A 19,419-nucleotide genomic window follows, 5' to 3' on the forward strand; every position below is an offset into this window, starting at 1 on the left:
ACTGGGTGTGCCGTTCACCTACAATTTAAGGGGCAGGCCCGGTAGGCTCATCATTCACAGGTCACCATCTCCCCGCCAAAAATTAATTACAATAGGCCCTAACCTAAATACATTCATACATACTATAAAAAAGAGCATCTAACTGGGTGTGCCGTTCACCACCAATTTAAGGGGCAGGCCCGGTAGGCTCATCATTCACAGGTCACCATCTCCCAGCCAAAAAATAACTACAATACATGTACATGTAGGCCCTAACCTAAATACATTCATACATACTATAAAAAAGAGCATTTGACTGGGCGTGCTGTTCACCTACAATTTAAGGGGCAGGCCCGTTAGTCTCATCATTCACAGGTCACCATCTCCCAGCCAAAAATTAACTAAAATACGCCCTAACCTACATACATACAATAAAAAAGAGCATCTGACTGGACGTGCCGTTCACCTACAATTTAAGGGGCAGGCCGGGTAGGCTCATCATTCACAGGTCACCATCTCCCAGCCAAACATTAACTACAATAAGCCCTTATTTACATACAGGTACAAACATTTAAAAATTAAGAAATAAAACGGTTGTCTGGGCCTGGTTGGCCCTTCATTCACAAGCCACAATCTCCCAACTAGGTATTAACATGAATAAGCCCTAACCTACATACACTGTACATACAATAAAAAAGAGCATCTGACTAAACATGCCTTTCACCTACGGTTTAAGGGGCACGGCCCGGTAGGCTCATCATAATTACAGGTCACCATCTCACAGCCAAAAATTAACTACAATAGACCCTAACCTAAATATATTCATACATACTATAAAAAAAAAAGAGCATTTGACTGGGCGTCAATTTAAGGGGCAGGCCCGGTAGGCTCATCATTCACAGGTCACCATCTCCCAGCCAAAAATTAACTACAATAGGCCCTAACCTAAATACATTCATACATACAATAAAGAAGAGCATTTGACTGGGCGTGCCGTTCACCTACAATTTAAGGGGCAGGCCCGGTAGGCTCATCATTCACAGGTCACCATCTCCCAGCCAAAAATTAACTACAATACATGTACATGTAGGCCCTAACCTAAATACTTTCATACATACAATAAAAAAGAGCATTTGACTGGGCGTGCCGTTCACCTACAATTTAAGGGGCAGGCCCAGTAGGCTCATCATTCACAGGTCACCATCTCCCAGCCAAAAATTAACTACAATAGGCCCTAACCTAAATACTTTCATACATACAATAAAAAAGAGCATTTGACTGGGCGTGCCGTTCACCTACAATTTAAGGGGCAGGCCCGGTAGGCTCATCATTCACAGGTCACCATCTCCCAGCCAAAAACTAACTAAAATAAGCCCTAACCTACATACATACAATAAAAAAGAGCATCTGACTGGGCGTGCCGTTCACCTACAATTTAAGGGGCAGACCCGGTAGGCTCATCATTCACAGGTCACCATCTCCCAGCCAAAAATTAACTAAAATAAGCCCTAAACTACATACATACAATAAAAAAAGAGCATCTAACTGGGTGTGCCGTTCACCTACAATTTAAGGGGCAGGCCCGGTAGGCTCATCATTCACAGGTCACCATCTCCCAGCCAAAAATTAACTACAATACATGTACATGTAGGCCCTAACCTAAATACATTCATACATACAATAAAAAAAGAGCATTTGACTGGGTGTGCCGTTCACCTACAATTTAAGGGGCAGGCCCGGTAGGCTCATCATTCACAGGTCACCATCTCCCAGCCAAAAATTAACTACAATAGGCCCTAACCTAAATACATTCATACATACAATAAAAAAGAGCATTTGACTGGGTGTGCCGTTCACCTACAATTTAAGGGGCAGGCCCGGTAGGCTCATCATTCACAGGTCACCATCTCCCAGCCAAAAATTAACTACAATAGGCCCTAACCTAAATACATTCATATATACAATAAAAAAGAGCATTTGACTGGGCGTGCCGTTCACCTACAATTTAAGGGGCAGGCCCGGTAGGCTCATCATTCACAGGTCACCATCTCCCAGCCAAAAATTAACTATAATACATGTACATGTAGGCCCTAACCTAAATACATTCATACATACAATAAAAAAGAGCATTTGACTGGGCGTGCCGTTCACCTACAATTTAAGGGGCAGGCCCAGTAGGCTCATCATTCACAGGTCACCATCTCCCAGCCAAAAATTAACTACAATAGGCCCTAACCTAAATACATACAATAAAAAAGAGCATCTGACTGGACGTGCCGTTCACCTACAATTTAAGGGGCAAGCACGGTAGGCTCATCATTTACAGGTCACCATCTTCCAGCCAAAAATTAACTAAAATAAGCCCTTAACTACGTACATACAATAAAAAAAGAGCAATTAACTGGGTGTGCCGTTCACCTACAATTTAAGGGGCAGGCCCGGTAGGCTCATCATTCACAGGTCAACATCTCCCAGCCAAAAATTAACTAAAATAAGCCCTAAACTACATACATACAATAAAAAAAGAGCATCTAACTGGGTGTGCCGTTCACATACAATTTAAGGGGCAGGCCCGGTAGGCTCATCATTCACAGGTCACCATCTCCCAGCCAAAAATTAACTACAATACATGTACATGTAGGCCCTAACCTAAATACATTCATACATACAATAAAAAAGAGCATTTGACTGGGTGTGCCGTTCACCTACAATTTAAGGGGCAGGCCCGGTAGGCTCATCATTCACAGGTCACCATCTCCCAGCCAAAAATTAACTACAATAGGCCCTAACCTAAATACATTCATACATACAATAAAAAAGAGCATTTGACTGGGTGTGCCGTTCACCTACAATTTAAGGGGCAGGCCCGGTAGGCTCATCATTCACAGGTCACCATCTCCCAGCCAAAAATTAACTACAATAGGCCCTAACCTAAATACATTCATATATACAATAAAAAAGAGCATTTGACTGGGCGTGCCGTTCACCTACAATTTAAGGGGCAGGCCCGGTAGGCTCATCATTCACAGGTCACCATCTCCCAGCCAAAAATTAACTATAATACATGTACATGTAGGCCCTAACCTAAATACATTCATACATACAATAAAAAAGAGCATTTGACTGGGCGTGCCGTTCACCTACAATTTAAGGGGCAGGCCCAGTAGGCTCATCATTCACAGGTCACCATCTCCCAGCCAAAAATTAACTACAATAGGCCCTAACCTAAATACATACAATAAAAAAGAGCATCTGACTGGACGTGCCGTTCACCTACAATTTAAGGGGCAAGCACGGTAGGCTCATCATTCACAGGTCACCATCTTCCAGCCAAAAATTAACTAAAATAAGCCCTTAACTACGTACATACAATAAAAAAAGAGCAATTAACTGGGTGTGCCGTTCACCTACAATTTAAGGGGCAGGCCCGGTAGGCTCATCATTCACAGGTCAACATCTCCCAGCCAAAAATTAACTAAAATAAGCCCTAAACTACATACATACAATAAAAAAAGAGCATCTAACTGGGTGTGCCGTTCACATACAATTTAAGGGGCAGGCCCGGTAGGCTCATCATTCACAGGTCACCATCTCCCAGCCAAAAATTAACTACAATACATGTACATGTAGGCCCTAACCTAAATACATTCATACATACAATAAAAAAGAGCATTTGACTGGGTGTGCCGTTCACCTACAATTTAAGGGGCAGGCCCGGTAGGCTCATCATTCACAGGTCACCATCTCCCAGCCAAAAATTAACTACAATAGGCCCTAACCTAAATACATTCATACATACTATAAAAAAGAGCATTTGACTGGGCATGCCGTTCACCTACAATTTAAGGGGCAGGCCCGGTAGGCTCATCATTCACAGGTCACCATCTCCCAGCCAAAAATTAACTACAATAGGCCCTAACCTAAATACATTCATATATACAATAAAAAAGAGCATTTGACTGGGCGTGCCGTTCACCTACAATTTAAGGGGCAGGCCCAGTAGGCTCATCATTCACAGGTCACCATCTCCCAGCCAAAAATTAACTACAATAGGCCCTAACCTAAATACATACAATAAAAAAGAGCATCTGACTGGAGTTCACCTACAATTTAAGGGGCAGGCCCGGTAGGCTCATCATTCACAGGTCACCATCTCCCAGCCAAAAATTAACTAAAATAAGCCCTAAACTACATACATACAATAAAAAAAGAGCATCTAACTGGGTGTGCCGTTCACCTACAATTTAAGGGGCAGGCCCGGTAGGCTCATCATTCACAGGTCACCATCTCCCAGCCAAAAATTAACTACAATACATGTACATGTAGGCCCTAACCTAAATACATTCATACATACAATAAAAAAGAGCATTTGACTGGGCGTGCCGTTCACCTACAATTTAAGGGGCAGGCCCGGTAGGCTCATCATTCACAGGTCACCATCTCCCAGCCAAAAATTAACTAAAATAAGCCCTTAACTACATACATACAATAAAAAAAGAGCAATTAACTGGGTGTGCCGTTCACCTACAATTTAAGGGGCAGGCCCGGTAGGCTCATCATTCACAGGTCACCATCTCCGAGCCAAAAACTAACTAAAATAAGCCCTAACCTACATACATACAATAAAAAAGAGCATCTGACTGGGTGTGCCGTTCACCTACAATTTAAGGAGCAGGCCCGGTAGGCTCATCATTCACAGGTCACCATCTCCCAGCCAAAAATTAACTACAATAGGCCCTAACCTAAATACATTCATACATACTTTAAAAAAGAGCATCTAACTGGGTGTGCCGTTCACCTTCAATTTAAGGGGCAGGCCCGGTAGGCTCATCATTCACAGGTCACCATCTCCCAGCCAAAAATTAACTACAATACATGTACATGTAGGCCCTAACCTAAATACATTCATACATACTATAAAAAAGAGCATTTGACTGGGCGTGCCGTTCACCTACAATTTAAGGGGCAGGCCGGGTAGGCTCATCATTCACAGGTCACCATCTCCCAGCCAAACATTAACTACAATAAGCCCTTATTTACATACAGGTACAAACATTTAAAAATTAAGAAATAAAACGGTTGTCTGGGCCTGGTTGGCTCTTCATTCACAAGCCACAATCTCCTAACTAGGTATTAACATGAATAAGCCCTAACCTACATACACTGTACATACAATAAAAAAGAGCATCTGACTAAACATGCCGTTCACCTACGGTTTAAGGGGCACGGCCCAGTAGGCTCATCATAATTACAGGTCACCATCTCACAGCCAAAAATTAACTACAATAGGCCCTAACCTAAATACATTCATACATACTATAAAAAAAAAAGAGCATTTGACTGGGCGTGCCGTTCACCTACAATGTAAGGGGCAGGCCCGGTAGGCTCATCATTCACAGGTCACCATCTCCCAGCCAAAAATTAACCAAAATAAGCCCTAACCTACATACATACAATAAAAAAGAGCATCTGACTGGACGTGCCGTTCACCTACAATGTAAGGGGCAGGCCCGGTAGGCTCATCATTCACAGGTCACCATCTCCCAGCCAAAAATTAACTAAAATAAGCCCTAAACTACATACATACAATAAAAAAAGAGCATCTAACTGGGTGTGCCGTTCACCTACAATGTAAGGGGCAGGCCCGGTAGGCTCATCATTCACAGGTCACCATCTCCCAGCCAAAAATTAACTAAAATAAGCCCTAAACTACATACATACAATAAAAAAAGAGCATCTAACTGGGTGTGCCGTTCACCTACAATTTAAGGGGCAGGCCCGGTAGGCTCATCATTCACAGGTCACCATCTCCCAGCCAAAAATTAACTACAATAAGCCCTTATTTACATACAGGTACAAACATTTAAAAATTAAGAAATAAAACGGTTGTCTGGGCCTGGTTGGCTCTTCATTCACAAGCCACAATCTCCCAACTAGGTATTAACATGAATAAGCCCTAACCTACATACACTGTACATACAATAAAAAAGAGCATCTGACTAATGTTATGTAAAGGTATTACAAATCTACACCCCCTCAGTAATAATATGTAATATCACTCAGTATGCCCCAATACAGATAAGACCCACCCTGCGAAATACCAGACCTCCTTCCAAGACATTTGTTTAATAACTTATTCCAGCTAAATAAACCACGAATTGTATACATCTTTAAAGTGCCCCTAAACCACCAAAACAAAAGACTTCCTGTCTTCCTCCCAATAACCAAAGCCCCCCTTGTTTGGTAAGACCCTTTCCCAGAACAGTGTTAGCTAGAATTGACTTGTCTTTGTCCCTTTGACACAATGTAACCTACCCTGATATTCCTTGTGTCCTCCTGTATAATTAGGAGATGCTCTGGCTTTCTGGGGGGAGAAGAGTTCAGACCATCACCAAGCTAGTACCTATACTTTGTCTGCTCTATATCTTGTAAATATACTTGTGAATCTGGACTATGCGACTCATCGTTTTAGAGTTATAATAAATTATACTCTTGCATATTACACTTCAAAGAAAGTCTCAGCATCTCTTTATTTCATGTACCTCTCAATATTCCAATAACTTTACGACACCGATCCCAAACACGACACTAAACATGCCGTTCACCTACAATTTAAGGGGCAGGCCCGGTAGGCTCATCATTCACAGGTCACCATCTCCCAGCCAAAAATTAACTACAATAAGCCCTAACCTACATACATACAATAAAAAAGAGCATCTGACTGGGCGTGCCGTTCACCTACAATTTAACAGAGATATGAATGATCCACTATCTACAAGTGCCAATACATAGACATTTGAGACAACGATAGGGATGTAGGGTGTTTTCGTTGGCGAAATAGATGTTAATTGGATGAACTGTCTTCTTCCTCAACTACCAGAATTTCCCGGCTGCTGGTCTTCGAAGCGAACTTGACGATAGGGAGCCTGTCTATGGAGTCAACTTGATAACCTGTAATGAAGGGATGAAGCTGCTGATTTTGGCTGCTAGATGATTAATACGGCCTTCTAGAGGGCGAAGTCCTAGATTGGTGTGTGTAGTTCCGATTAGAGCTTGGAGATCTGCGCCTTGCATATCGATCTGGAGATCTGTGTCTTGCATATTGATCTGGAGATCTGTGTCTTGCATATTGATCTGGAGATCTGTGTCTTGCATATTGATCTGGAGATCTGTGTCTTGCATATTGATCTGGAGATCTGTGTCTTGCATATATTGATCTGGAGATCTGTGTCTTGCATATTGATCTGGAGATCTTTGTCTTGCATATTGATCTAGAGATCTGTGTCTTGCATATTGATCTGGAGATCTGTGTCTTGCATATTGATCTGGAGATCTTTGTCTTGCATATTGATCTGGAGATCTTTGTCTTGCATATTGATCTGGAGATCTTTGTCTTGCATATTGATCTGGAGATCTTTGTCTTGCATATTGATCTGGAGATCCGTGTCTTGCATATTGATCTGGAGATCTGTGTCTTGCATATTGATCTGGAGATCCGTACCTCCGGTAGTCACAGGTTGGTGATGGAGAACTGCGACGTCCCATGTTTCTACCATCATGGCCACGTCCTGATGATCAGCAATAGGGTATCAATACAGCAAAACTTGTGAATGAAGGGGGAGGGGTCACTCTGAGTGCAGATGAAAGAAAATGCAAACTCGACAGTTCAAATATCTTTGTTGAGTAGCTATAAAGGAATGAGGTGCAACTGGTTATGTTGCCTCACCAAAACTATGTAGAATATACAGGTTTATACGGCAGAATGCAGTAATGTATGGTTGCCAAAGGGAGACTATACATGCAATCTGACTGTGATAAGTTGCTGAAAGAAAAGAAAAAGTTCTGTATGAAGGGTGAAAAAAAACCCTCCCTCACCGACGAGGATGAATGCCAGAATTCACAAAAATACAGCTTCAGTATGAAGAAGGTTACACAATCTCACTCACTGATGAATGCAGAAATTCACAAAATTATTGATGTAGGAAGGAATCAAGGCTCAAAAACTTTAGTAATAAATGAAGGAGGGTGAACTCACACCGACGCTAACTGCCTCAAGTAAAAATGAAGGGAGGTTAATCAGTGAGAAGGATGATTTCATGCTCTCAAACATTTACATTCACAGTTCTGCAACTTACCACTTGTAAAATCTGCATGAATTTCTACATGAAGGAAGGCTGCAATTACAGTTGAGTGCAGAAAAACCACTGCTGCCACAAGTTGTAAGACTCACACAAGACAAAACTAGTCTGACATGACTTGAGCTGCACTGCTATATTTACTACATCTTTAAAATGGCTGCCAAAATGGCTGACATGCAGTCCATAGACAATAACAGCCAATCACAAGGTTGTACATGAAGTAACCAATAGAAAGCCTAAGGAAAGATAGAGTGCCATGTGTCCAGCCAAGAGATAGGAAGAGTGTGTGTGTGTGTGTGTGTATGTATGTCTGTTTGTAGTGCTATGGCAGGTAATGTTGAATGAGGATGAATAAATAGGGACAGAACAATAGAAGCCAAGAGCTTAACATACATCAGATAATGAATGTAGGTCAGATCAGGAGTGCACTGAAGCATAACAGAGTGGAAAGCATAAACAAGTAACCATTTGAATCAGTAAACTTAAAACCTTACAATACCTACATGTACATGTAATTATTTCAATATAATTCCAATTCTAAAGCAGAATTGTTTTGTTGATACCTACCGATGTGTGATTAATGCAACTCCAAAGCAAAAGAAATTGTCCCCTTCATTTCCCCAAAATATGATTTCTAGCACAGATTTTCCTGAATGTAATATTTATCAACATGTTTGATTCATATGTCAATTTTAAGCTAAAAGAAGCTTTTCACTTTGGAAAGAATTGCTTTATACTGCATTATTGAATACATCATCAAAAGGGTCCATTGCTTAAAAATTATAGTCAGGATCATGATGGCACTCAAAACATTTAATTTAATTTATCAGTTAGAATGTGTGCAATGCTAACTTTGTTAATAACACTAGGTAACATTTTCATTTAAAAACAAGGGAAACACTCTTGGTGGTCTCGCCTGCATTACGCTATTCGATATGATGAAAAATTGAGGTTGGGACATTATTTATAGGCAGGGTGGCCCATTAGCAGGCCCCCAAATATGACATCCTCAAAAAAAATCATAATTTTGAAGTGAATATTGACTACCGGTAAGAATCATCAGAAGAATTATTTACTATAATTTGTACCAAGATTGATAACTTTCATGAAATATGATACAAATAACAAAAATTGATTTATTAATTGTCATACTAAGTTGTGAAAACCTAATCCAAATCTACTGACCTAAAATGACCTTTGACCTTGACTTTGTGACCTGAAAGTTGTGCCATATGATTTGTGATACTTGATAACCCTTGGGTACAAGTTTCATGGAATTTGCTCTTTTGAAATTATGCTAACAAAAAAAAAATCAAAATCTTGATGTTGATGCCGCAACAAAGAGTAAGTTTGCAGAACTGAAATGACATTCGACCTTGACTTTGTCACCTAAAAGACTAATCACATGATTGGTGATACTTGATAACCCCTGTGTTCAAGTTTCATGGAACAGAAATGTATACTTTCCAAATTATGAAAAAAATTCAAAATCTTAACCTTTGGTTAGTTTTGATGTTGATGCCACAACATACAGTAGTCTAAGTTTGTTGACCCGAAATGACCTTTGACCTTGACATTATGACCTGAAATTCTACTCATATGATTGGGGATACTTGTCCAAGTTTCATTGAAAAAGAACTTACATGTACTTTCAAAATTATATTAAAAATTAAAAAACTTAAAGGTATTACAAAGTTTTTGGTTGGGGTCATGAATTTGGTTCAAATGAACGTATTGGAAACATATATTCGATCCTACAATATTCAGTGATCGTTGTCGCAGTTGAAATCGAGTCTACAGTGATGAAATTGTAAATAATAAACTCTTTTAGTTGTATAGCTCCCTCTCAAGGTCAATATATTAATTTAGCTATAAAAATAATGTTTCTTGAGTAAAATTGACCGATTGGCTATTCTCGTTTGGAAATTATATATCAGGGGGGTGATTAACTAACAGCTAAAATCGATCATAAATGATATTAAATCGCTCTTAGGCTCAATATCACTCCTAAGAGCAATATCGCTTTTAAGGACTGGTCCACTAAGGCATTTGGGATTAATACTAGGAGTAAAATCGCTATTAAGGCTGAGAGTGATCCGGATTGCTCTTAGTATTGCCTTTTGTGTGTAACCATTATGCTACTCATTACATCATTAGCAACACTTTCTGTCAAACTGGGGATTGTAGGCCTATAGACCTAGGTCTAACTTACGTACATGTACATTACGTACGTTAAATCCGGCATTTTACTGGAGACAAGCGTAGAAAGATAGACAAACTATACCCACATAAAACCGTGTTCATCCTCACACTGCTACATGAAAACGGCATGAATGATTTTGTTTCAGTCTTATGCGAAATCTAACTCAGTTTTCTAATTTTAGAAAAAAAATCAACATAGAAATGAACGTCATTAACAAATGTTAAGTAATGATAGCTAGCTAGCTAATTATCGTCAATCTCGCGATTGATTGATGCCCAGTGACCAAAATTTGAGCCTGATGATTGGCTGGATTGATCGCGAACATGATTAATCACGCTGGGATTGATCCCAGCCTAAAAGTGATTTAGTGAACCAGTCAGGTAGAATCGTTTTAAGCTGGGATTGCTCTTTATAGGAATGATATCGTTCCCAGTTAGTGAATCAACCCCCAGAACTACACATTCTGAGATTTTCATTGTCACAGCTTTCATTTTATGGCCATAGGCGTGATTTGAAAATTATAGAAATTTACCGGGAGCACCGGTAAATTTTTTCAATTTTTTTTTAGTGCTTATAATACATCCACAGGGGCATCCAAATATTACAAGATTGTAAAGAATCTTTATCCAGCCAATTTTCAAAATCTCCCAAAAAACTTTGTATTACCTTTAACCTTAGGTTTAGTTTTTGATGTTGACCCTGCCGCCATCACCGGAAAAGCGGCGCCTTTGTCTCTTCAGGTGCTATGCCGGGGCTGTATTTAAGTGTTTTGTAATTTATAATAATCATTACTTCGAATGTTTCCAAGCATTGAATTTTGATAAACTTGTCGAAGCAAAGTTTCAACTTTGCAATAATGAAAATAAAGTTAGTTTTTAAAATCAATGAATATCTACTTTAAGCTCCATGCAAACAATTTGAAACTATAAAAAGGATACCTACATGCCACCAAAAAAAACTCAAGAACAAATTAAAATTGCTTAAATCCCAATATGAAGGCATGACACCTCATACTGAACAAGTGATAAGAGTAAACTAGACTGGTCTATTGCAAGTTCTACTAGTGAACCAAAGCAGAAAAGAGTCACTTGGGTATAGGTGTTTTCATTTAATGTAAGTACTTACCTCTGTCAGCCATTCTTCCTGAGTTGGGGTCTTGGGCATACCTGTAAAGGAGAGGTACAAAAACCATCATGACATTTGTAGAAAGAATATGGTCTGAGGGTCTTGGAAAGTTATTAGTACCCTTGTTAACTGGGCCCCGTCTTAAAAAGAGATGCGCTTGATAACTCACAGGTTTGCAGTACCATATCTCTTATGTACATCGTTGTGATTGATTTCAATTGCAAAGATGTTGAGATTAATATAAACTCTTAATAAGACACGGCCCTGGTATCACAAGGGAGTATTCAAAACATGTACACTGCTCATTTCTTTTTCCAACTCCACTTTTTTAACACAATGGCAGAACCACCAACAGATTAAATGCAGTCAACAGCAAAACAAAATACTGCTCGTCATTCTGTCATGGTATAATTTTTAGTTAAAGCCATTTAAAGATCCTACCTAGCTAAACAGGTGCTAAGCCTTCCATATACATGCATATAGGAAAATGGCAAATCGGCAATCACATATTGTTTCCTTATTGCCTTCACAATACTATCCAAAAAGGTAGAATATTTTCTTGGCAAAGCTAAAATGCGTCTTGATTGGCAAACAATTATGATGGCATGCTGTATCAAAGTATGATATTTCTTCTTTTTTTGTCTGATTTGTTGACGGTGTATTTCAGTCACAACTATGCATCAGGCCGCAGATCGCAAGACGATTACATGAGTAGAGTCAGTCGAGACTCGAGAGATTTAATAGCTAATCATTAATTACAAATAATAAAGATGATTTCAGCATTACCCATTTTCATGAGTGTCCAGTTTTGATCCATTTGTTTGGCCGCCTGGAGGAAATATCTTCCATCAGTCCACATTGCTGCTTTCATTTCTGTCACAATAGCGGTGCCTACAGTAGAAGGAAATTAAATGTTAGAATGAATACAAGGCATATTCTATAGTCTTAATACAAAACTGTATTGATACACAGGCTGTCTAATCAATGAATTCATTATATTGAGCTATATATTGCTTGCACTCAGTATTTCTTAAACTAAATATTTCTTGCCCTAGATATTCTGCCATTTAATTATATTCCCTGAACTAAATATTTATTGAGCTTGATTTTCCGTAAGCTCAATATTCTTTATTCCTTGTCCTAAAGATGTCAAGATCTGAACATGTATGGTAATGTTCCTCCAAACATTTATCAAGCAAATTTTGAGATTTTAATTCTAAATATAGCAATGCATTCTATAGAGGATTATTAATTGAAAATTAATTAAATATTTCTATAAAAACTTAATTTTGAAATAACTACAACTCTTTCACTGAAAAGAAAGCAACATTCCTATGGTAAAAAAATAGAGGGGAAAAAAAAAAAAAAATATATATATATATAGCACTTAAACTTCCATATGTATTACAACTCACAATTTGATATCAAAAGAAAAACATTCAAAATGTTAAATACACAGTATAAATCTCAACATAACTAGCAAACTCAGTTTATAATGAATAGTGTCTTTTTTAAAAAGGACAACACAAGTGAGGTATACAGTAAACAAAATAAGTATACCATGCTATACCAGCTAAACTCCATCAGTACTGAAAAATATAAACAGAGCATCACTATTATTTGCTTTAGCTTTCCAAACATATAGAGGTGTAAAAATGAATAATTTAAACTTCATTGATTTAAGTGTCCCAAATATTTAAAAAAAATACACCAGGACATTACATTCTTACCGCTGGATCCAGTGAAGCCGGTTATAAATGGCCGCCTGCAGTCACACTCGGCTATGTACTCATTCTGAAGAAGAATAACAAATTACAAATAAACATGAACTACTATCTCAACATTGTTGGTACATGGAGTTTACAAAGCACACAACAGTTAATATTTCATCTTTATTAATCCCTCTAAAAGGTAATAGCTCAAAAACCTCAAAATGTACAGTTTATTCAAAGGTATAATATCAATGTGGTATATGTTGTGATGTGTAAAGTGATAGGAAGCAAGATAACATAATTGCTGACAGTGGTACTGTAATATATTTTAGTTATTCTTATTATTATTAATACATCAATGACATTAGCATTACCGGTATTTCTACCACAGTATTGTGAGCTCTCTAACATGATGGAAACATTCAGGCTTATACGAGATCTACATTACCTCATGTGAATATCATAATGGAATGTATAAGCTGGTATGAGATCAGCCTGACATGGAATTCAACTGATGGGAATAACATTATGGAATGAGATAGGCTTGTACGATATCTACCTAACATGAACTCACTTGATGAGAATCACATGACGGAATGATATAGGCTTGTATTGGACCGCCATACTGAGAGCTTTGCATAAAGCCACGTAACTTCTGAAGCAACAAGGTGGTATTTTTTGCCATGGCTGCTATATCTGTGTCAAGTAAAATTATAAGTAATGAAAACAAGATATCAAAATCGAGGACATACCATATTTCATTTTGTTTCATACCATACACATACCTGCCAACCTGAGACAAGAGAAATTAGGAGTAAATTTTTCTGGATGGACTACGAGGTCGCGAACCACCGAAGGATTGGGGTAGTAGCCCGTAGATTGGGGGGGGGGGTACACAGGGGGTGACTGCGGAACTAACGATCACGTTCGGGCTGCGCTGTGTACATCTTCTATGAGCGCGAGCGCGGATGTCGGCGTGATCTGGTTATCAGTGCTGTGTTATGCTTTAGTCTTATACATAAATACATACATACATATTGGTATTTATTGAGCGCCTTTACATGAACATGCTTAAGGCGCTTTACATTTCTTATTAAAAAAAATCGGAGTTTTGAGGCATGCACTCGGAATTCGGAGTTGGTATGTAAAAAGCGGAGGAACTCCGCCTAAATCGGGGTGGTTGGCAGGTATGCATACAATCACTATGGAAATAATAATATAATTTCAATTGCTTTGCATTCAAACTGAAAATACCAACCTTATGAACTTTACATGCATATGGTGTGTTTGTGGTACAAAACTAGTCCTTTAGTGCAAGTGTTTTAAAACGCAATGCATCATAATAACCCAAAACTTACACAGCCAGGATAGTAATGCACCTATTTGTGCCAATTACCAGCTTGACTGTATGCTGTGTTGGAATGATTTTTTAAAGAATTTTCGGCACTTGTTCAGAAGCCTATCCAAAATTTGACAAGTAACTCCGGCGTGAAGATACCATACTAAAACATAACGGTACTCAAAATAAAGTAAATATTCATTAAATGTCCAAATAAAGATCATGAGTTAAAAGTTGTTATGTTTATTACCTGTTCGCGTGTCAATTTTCTTGTTACTTTTGGAGTATTTTTCGGATAAACGTTTATATTAGTATACACTTTTTCACAGGTTTCACGGCAAACCGCTGCACAATACAAGTGCATCCAATGGTGGGTTGCGGGCGGCCGTGCGCCTGTGTAAAGTTATCTACCGTAATGTCTCAGATCCTCATTACGGTAGATAACTTCACACAGGCGCGCGCCCGCCGGCAACCCACCATCGGTATGGATAACTCATAATAAGTAAGTCCGTAAATTTCACATTCTATAATAGGTTAGCAAATTTTGAAAACTGTAATTAGGAGGTATATATACCGACCTAATTTACATCTGATTTAGAAATCAGAAAATAAGATCTAAATAAAGAAAATCGGGGAGAAAATGTTTTGAACAAAAAGATGTACATCGGTGGCTCTAGCCTCCCCCACGGTACGAGATCCCTGGGTTGCCGTCTGTATTTGGGAATGTCAACAAAAGTCAGTTTTTTAAAAGAAATGACCAAATCAGACGGTTATTTCTGTCTAGCGCCGGATTTGCTTTCATCGTCAAAATTAAATTGTTGAAATTCTTGCACCCTCATTTTAAACTGTTAGGCCTGCTGTAGACCGAAAGCTTCAGTCTCTATACCGTCGGTTGTTCCACTGAGACGCAATAGGCAATACGGCCGTGGCAAGTTTGTTCATGTTTGTGGGAGGGGCCTAACGGCTAAAATCTAGCCGTGATATCTTCAACATAGGTTGGCATAGGCGATCGTTCAGTCTCTATAACCGGAGGTCTAGTGGAGCCAGACGTAGTCTCAGTGGAACAACCGACGGTATAGAGACTGAAGCTTTCGGTCTAGGCCTGCTGTTAGTTAATGCGCACTACGTTTCAGGCAAACGGGGCTGCCGTGGCCACCAGGAACATCTAGGGTCTAGTGTAAACAGATCTAGCAAGCATAACAAACGAAAGAGACAGAAATTTCGGTCTAGATCTAGATCCTATATTATTTGAGTGCAGCTAACCCTACCCAGATAGGCCTAGGCTAGGCTAGGGCTAGGCCTAAGACTCTTTCAGTCACTAGACTAGGCTAGAGGCTAACGAACGAAAGAGACATAAATTTTCTGCCCAAATTTTCTGTCTAGGACCGACCACCGGTCGAGATAGGTCTAGATCTATATGCAGATCCAGCACCGTCTCTGGTAACTCCAGGAAACTCCGACGAGTCCGACACCGACGCCAAAGACGCCTTCGGCGTAGGCGTCGGAGCTTCCTGGAGTTACGTCTTTGGAGTCTGGGTGCACAATCTGATGTTTACAATCATTCCTAGATCTAGAGATCTAACGTTAACTAAGTTTATGTTCTTGTATTTATTAGGCCTAGAATACAGTAACATTAGGTCTATCCTTATAAAGTGTGTAACCTTAGATCTATACACTTTCATATCTCATCCAAATATAGTTTTCTTTCTCTAAAACATGAAATGTTCATACCTTTTCAAGTTCTTTAGTCTCCCAGGAAAATCATCAACCAGCTAGTGCATGCTGAGGGTAAATCGCTAAAACGTAAGTCAAAACCTGCGCGCTCCATGAACCTAGCGACTAATATGCAACAAGCCTGCGACCATATCCCCTCCAACTCCATCATCTACTCTCATTATATCCGACCACCATGCCTATTTTAATTGGTAGCCAGCCATCGTTGCATTGATCATGCCTGACGGATACAATACACAAAGAATATATTGCGTGTGTGTAGTATAGCGGTTGTATGTGTACAATGCGATCCTTACACTTATCAAATTGGCAATTTTTACACATTGGATGGGCTACCTTCATCTCCGATTAGGTGCGTGAAGAAAAGCTTCACCCCCACATAATGCCTGCCATAGAGATGATGACTGCGACCAATAAGGAGTAGGCCAGAAACCAATAAAGGGGTTGTAGTGTCTTCAAATCGTTCAATCTAAAAGGAAAAGGACAATTTTGCACGTCTCGGGTGACGGCGACTATCTTAATGTGTATGTTTTTTTTTAAATTATCACATGACATAAGGACATAAGGACCTACATCATTTTAAAGCTGAAATTTTGCTCTGTACTCTCATATTATATGTCACATACCGAAACTTCTTGTTTTGGTTTTATTGTTTTAGACTAAATTTGAAGCTCAATTAAACCGGCAATTCGGGGGTTTATCGGCACAATGCGCGTAAAAATATGGCGGAAAGAGTTTTAAATTTGAAGGCTTTTGAAATCATTGTTTGGTATTTTAAATTAAATAATGAGCTACACTATTTTAAAGCTGAAATTTTGCTTTGTACTCTCATTGAAGTTAGGGCACAAACTGGCTATAAGGTGGTTTATCCGCACAGTACAGTATTAAATATGGTGAAAATGCGTTTTCAAATTTGAAGGCTTTTGATTCTACATGTATCAGATGACATTTAACTAATATTAATGACCTACACCTTTTTAAAGCTAAAAATATTGCAGGTCAATCTGAAACAATAAGACGTACCCAGACAGGAAGTTTCGGAATGTGATAGATATATATATATATATATATAGAGTAAAGCTTTTCTAACTGTATTGAAATTATTTTTGTAGGTGACAGGTACACACACATGTATAGTTTTGTTGTTACATAACTGGCAATTATTCCAAAATCAGTTTGTACCTAAAATTATTTGTTTTTATTGTAAACTGAAAGTAATTCAGCCAACGGGCTGCCATGTTCAGTATTCTCAATAAAAAATTCATGCATTCACAATCATTCAGTCACAGGTGGGGGGGACACATGAAATGAAGAAAAAAGTATACTTTAGAGATATCCTACTTCTCCCTATCGCGCATTCGCGCGTAACTTATATTTCTCATGGAGTAGTATGTGTCCAATGTAATATTTCAGCCCACAAAGTTGGAACACCTATACTAATTTTGGCAAATTGAAAGTTGGGGAAAAAATATGATTATGGACTCGGGCTAACGGCCATCCAAGCTGATACCTACATTCCTTCACACCATGAAACGGCCGAGATTTCCTCCTTATAACTTGTTATGCCCCATTTAAATTTGGCATTCCAATTCTTCTTTATGACATTCTACATGCGGTTTACATGCAGGGCTCCATCACGTCGAGCTAGGTCATCGCTCCTATGATAGTAGTTTAGCCCGAAGTGTTACTCAAACTCAAGTTTTCTTTTCCTGTTTCAGGGAACCTTTCTATTTGTTAAGAAAGTACTTCATTTTTTTTGGGTACTATCATTTTCAGTTGAATTATCAGTTTTCAAGTGTATTTCCCATCCTCAGTAGGTCAATTTTTGTTCACATTACAGATCGGAAAGCCAAACTATACAAAGCAGAACCACAACCAGAAGTTTATGTCCCAACTTGATGAAAGCCAAAAATGAGCGAAGCCTTGGGCACGACATGCACTGATGTGTTTTTTGGAGAATTTCTTTTATTGACATTAAGCAGTACAGAAATTGTATGTTATGATAATAATCGATGCAGACAGCAGAGGACTCACAAAATGGACTTACATGTACATGTAAAAGTAGAACCTAACAGAAGTATTTTTTGTACACACACACACACGCACCCACACATACACAACACACTCACTTATGGCATTTGGTTTACTCAGGGAAGTGATTTGTCTCACCTCCCTGGTTTAATACTCAAAGCCTCTTTCATTCAGCAACTTATTTCCACTGTGAGGATAATCACAGCAAAAAGAATTGAATTCATTGAATTAGGGAATGACACTTTTATTAAATACTTTATAGATTTTGCAATTACAGTCAAACCTGACTATTAAGTGGCCCCTGTAGACAGTTGGTCTTTCTAGACAGGTTCTACAACACACATTCCTCTCTCGATCAGGAGAGACAAACTGCATGGCCACTAGACAGCTGGCCTTTATAGACAGGATGTCACTGAGACAGGTTTGACTGTAAATACTATGTGAATTTGAGCAGACGTTAATCATATATTTCATGATTTGATATATTGCAATTACATGTAATATAATTTAATAAATTTGATGAACATGAATGCTTTTATGCTTGATGATACCCTCATGTTTGGATTCTATCTCCCTCCTTTTTACTCCAAATTGAGTTATATCCAGCATTTGCTCCAGCATTTGTTTAAAGTGATAATAACAAAGTGACTGTACATATAGCATTAATATCAAGAAGATATGTGAAATTGTAACTGCATCATTGTCTAGTATATATCCATGTCTCCACCTTGTGACTATTGACATACATGAAGGAATCCCAATTCATGATTTCAAAATATTTACCGGTAGCTCATTTGAAAACAAAAAGGTATATGCATTATTAATATACATTTCAGCACATGAAATGAAAGACAAAAGAGAAAAGTTAAATTATATCCTGAGATTTCTGTGAAAGTACATCACTTACACAGTTCAATGCAAAATATATAATAAAGACACCGAATGTAGTTTACATATTTATCATTTTACAAGCTAAAATATCATGAATACATGTTTGCATAATTATATTGCACTTTTGTCAGCTTACAATGCATAATCATCAAGTTATAGCCAAAGAATATTTGAAATATAATCAACAAATATTAGTTTTAACAATGCAGTGCACAAGCTCAACCAATATGCAATTCATATTTTATAAATAAAAAATTTACATATCTA

General features: G+C 38.5%; 1 protein-coding gene across 1 annotated transcript in view; it reads right to left on the reverse strand.

The window, feature by feature from the left end:
- Positions 1-16,275, reverse strand: part of LOC581095 (xaa-Pro aminopeptidase 1) — a 59,330-nt gene extending 43,055 nt beyond the window's left edge. Inside the window, 5 exon segments of the mRNA XM_030985965.1 lie at positions 11,446-11,486; positions 12,232-12,336; positions 13,176-13,239; positions 13,732-13,853; positions 16,228-16,275. Coding sequence (XP_030841825.1) covers positions 11,446-11,486; positions 12,232-12,336; positions 13,176-13,239; positions 13,732-13,842 — 321 coding nt within the window. The 5' untranslated portion in view covers positions 13,843-13,853; positions 16,228-16,275.
- Between the last annotated feature and the right edge of the window lie 3,144 nt (positions 16,276-19,419).

Source organism: Strongylocentrotus purpuratus, unplaced genomic scaffold (assembly GCF_000002235.5).
Source record: "Strongylocentrotus purpuratus isolate Spur 01 unplaced genomic scaffold, Spur_5.0 spur5_scaffold_15, whole genome shotgun sequence".
In the NCBI taxonomy this organism is placed as follows: Eukaryota; Metazoa; Echinodermata; class Echinoidea; order Camarodonta; family Strongylocentrotidae; genus Strongylocentrotus; species Strongylocentrotus purpuratus.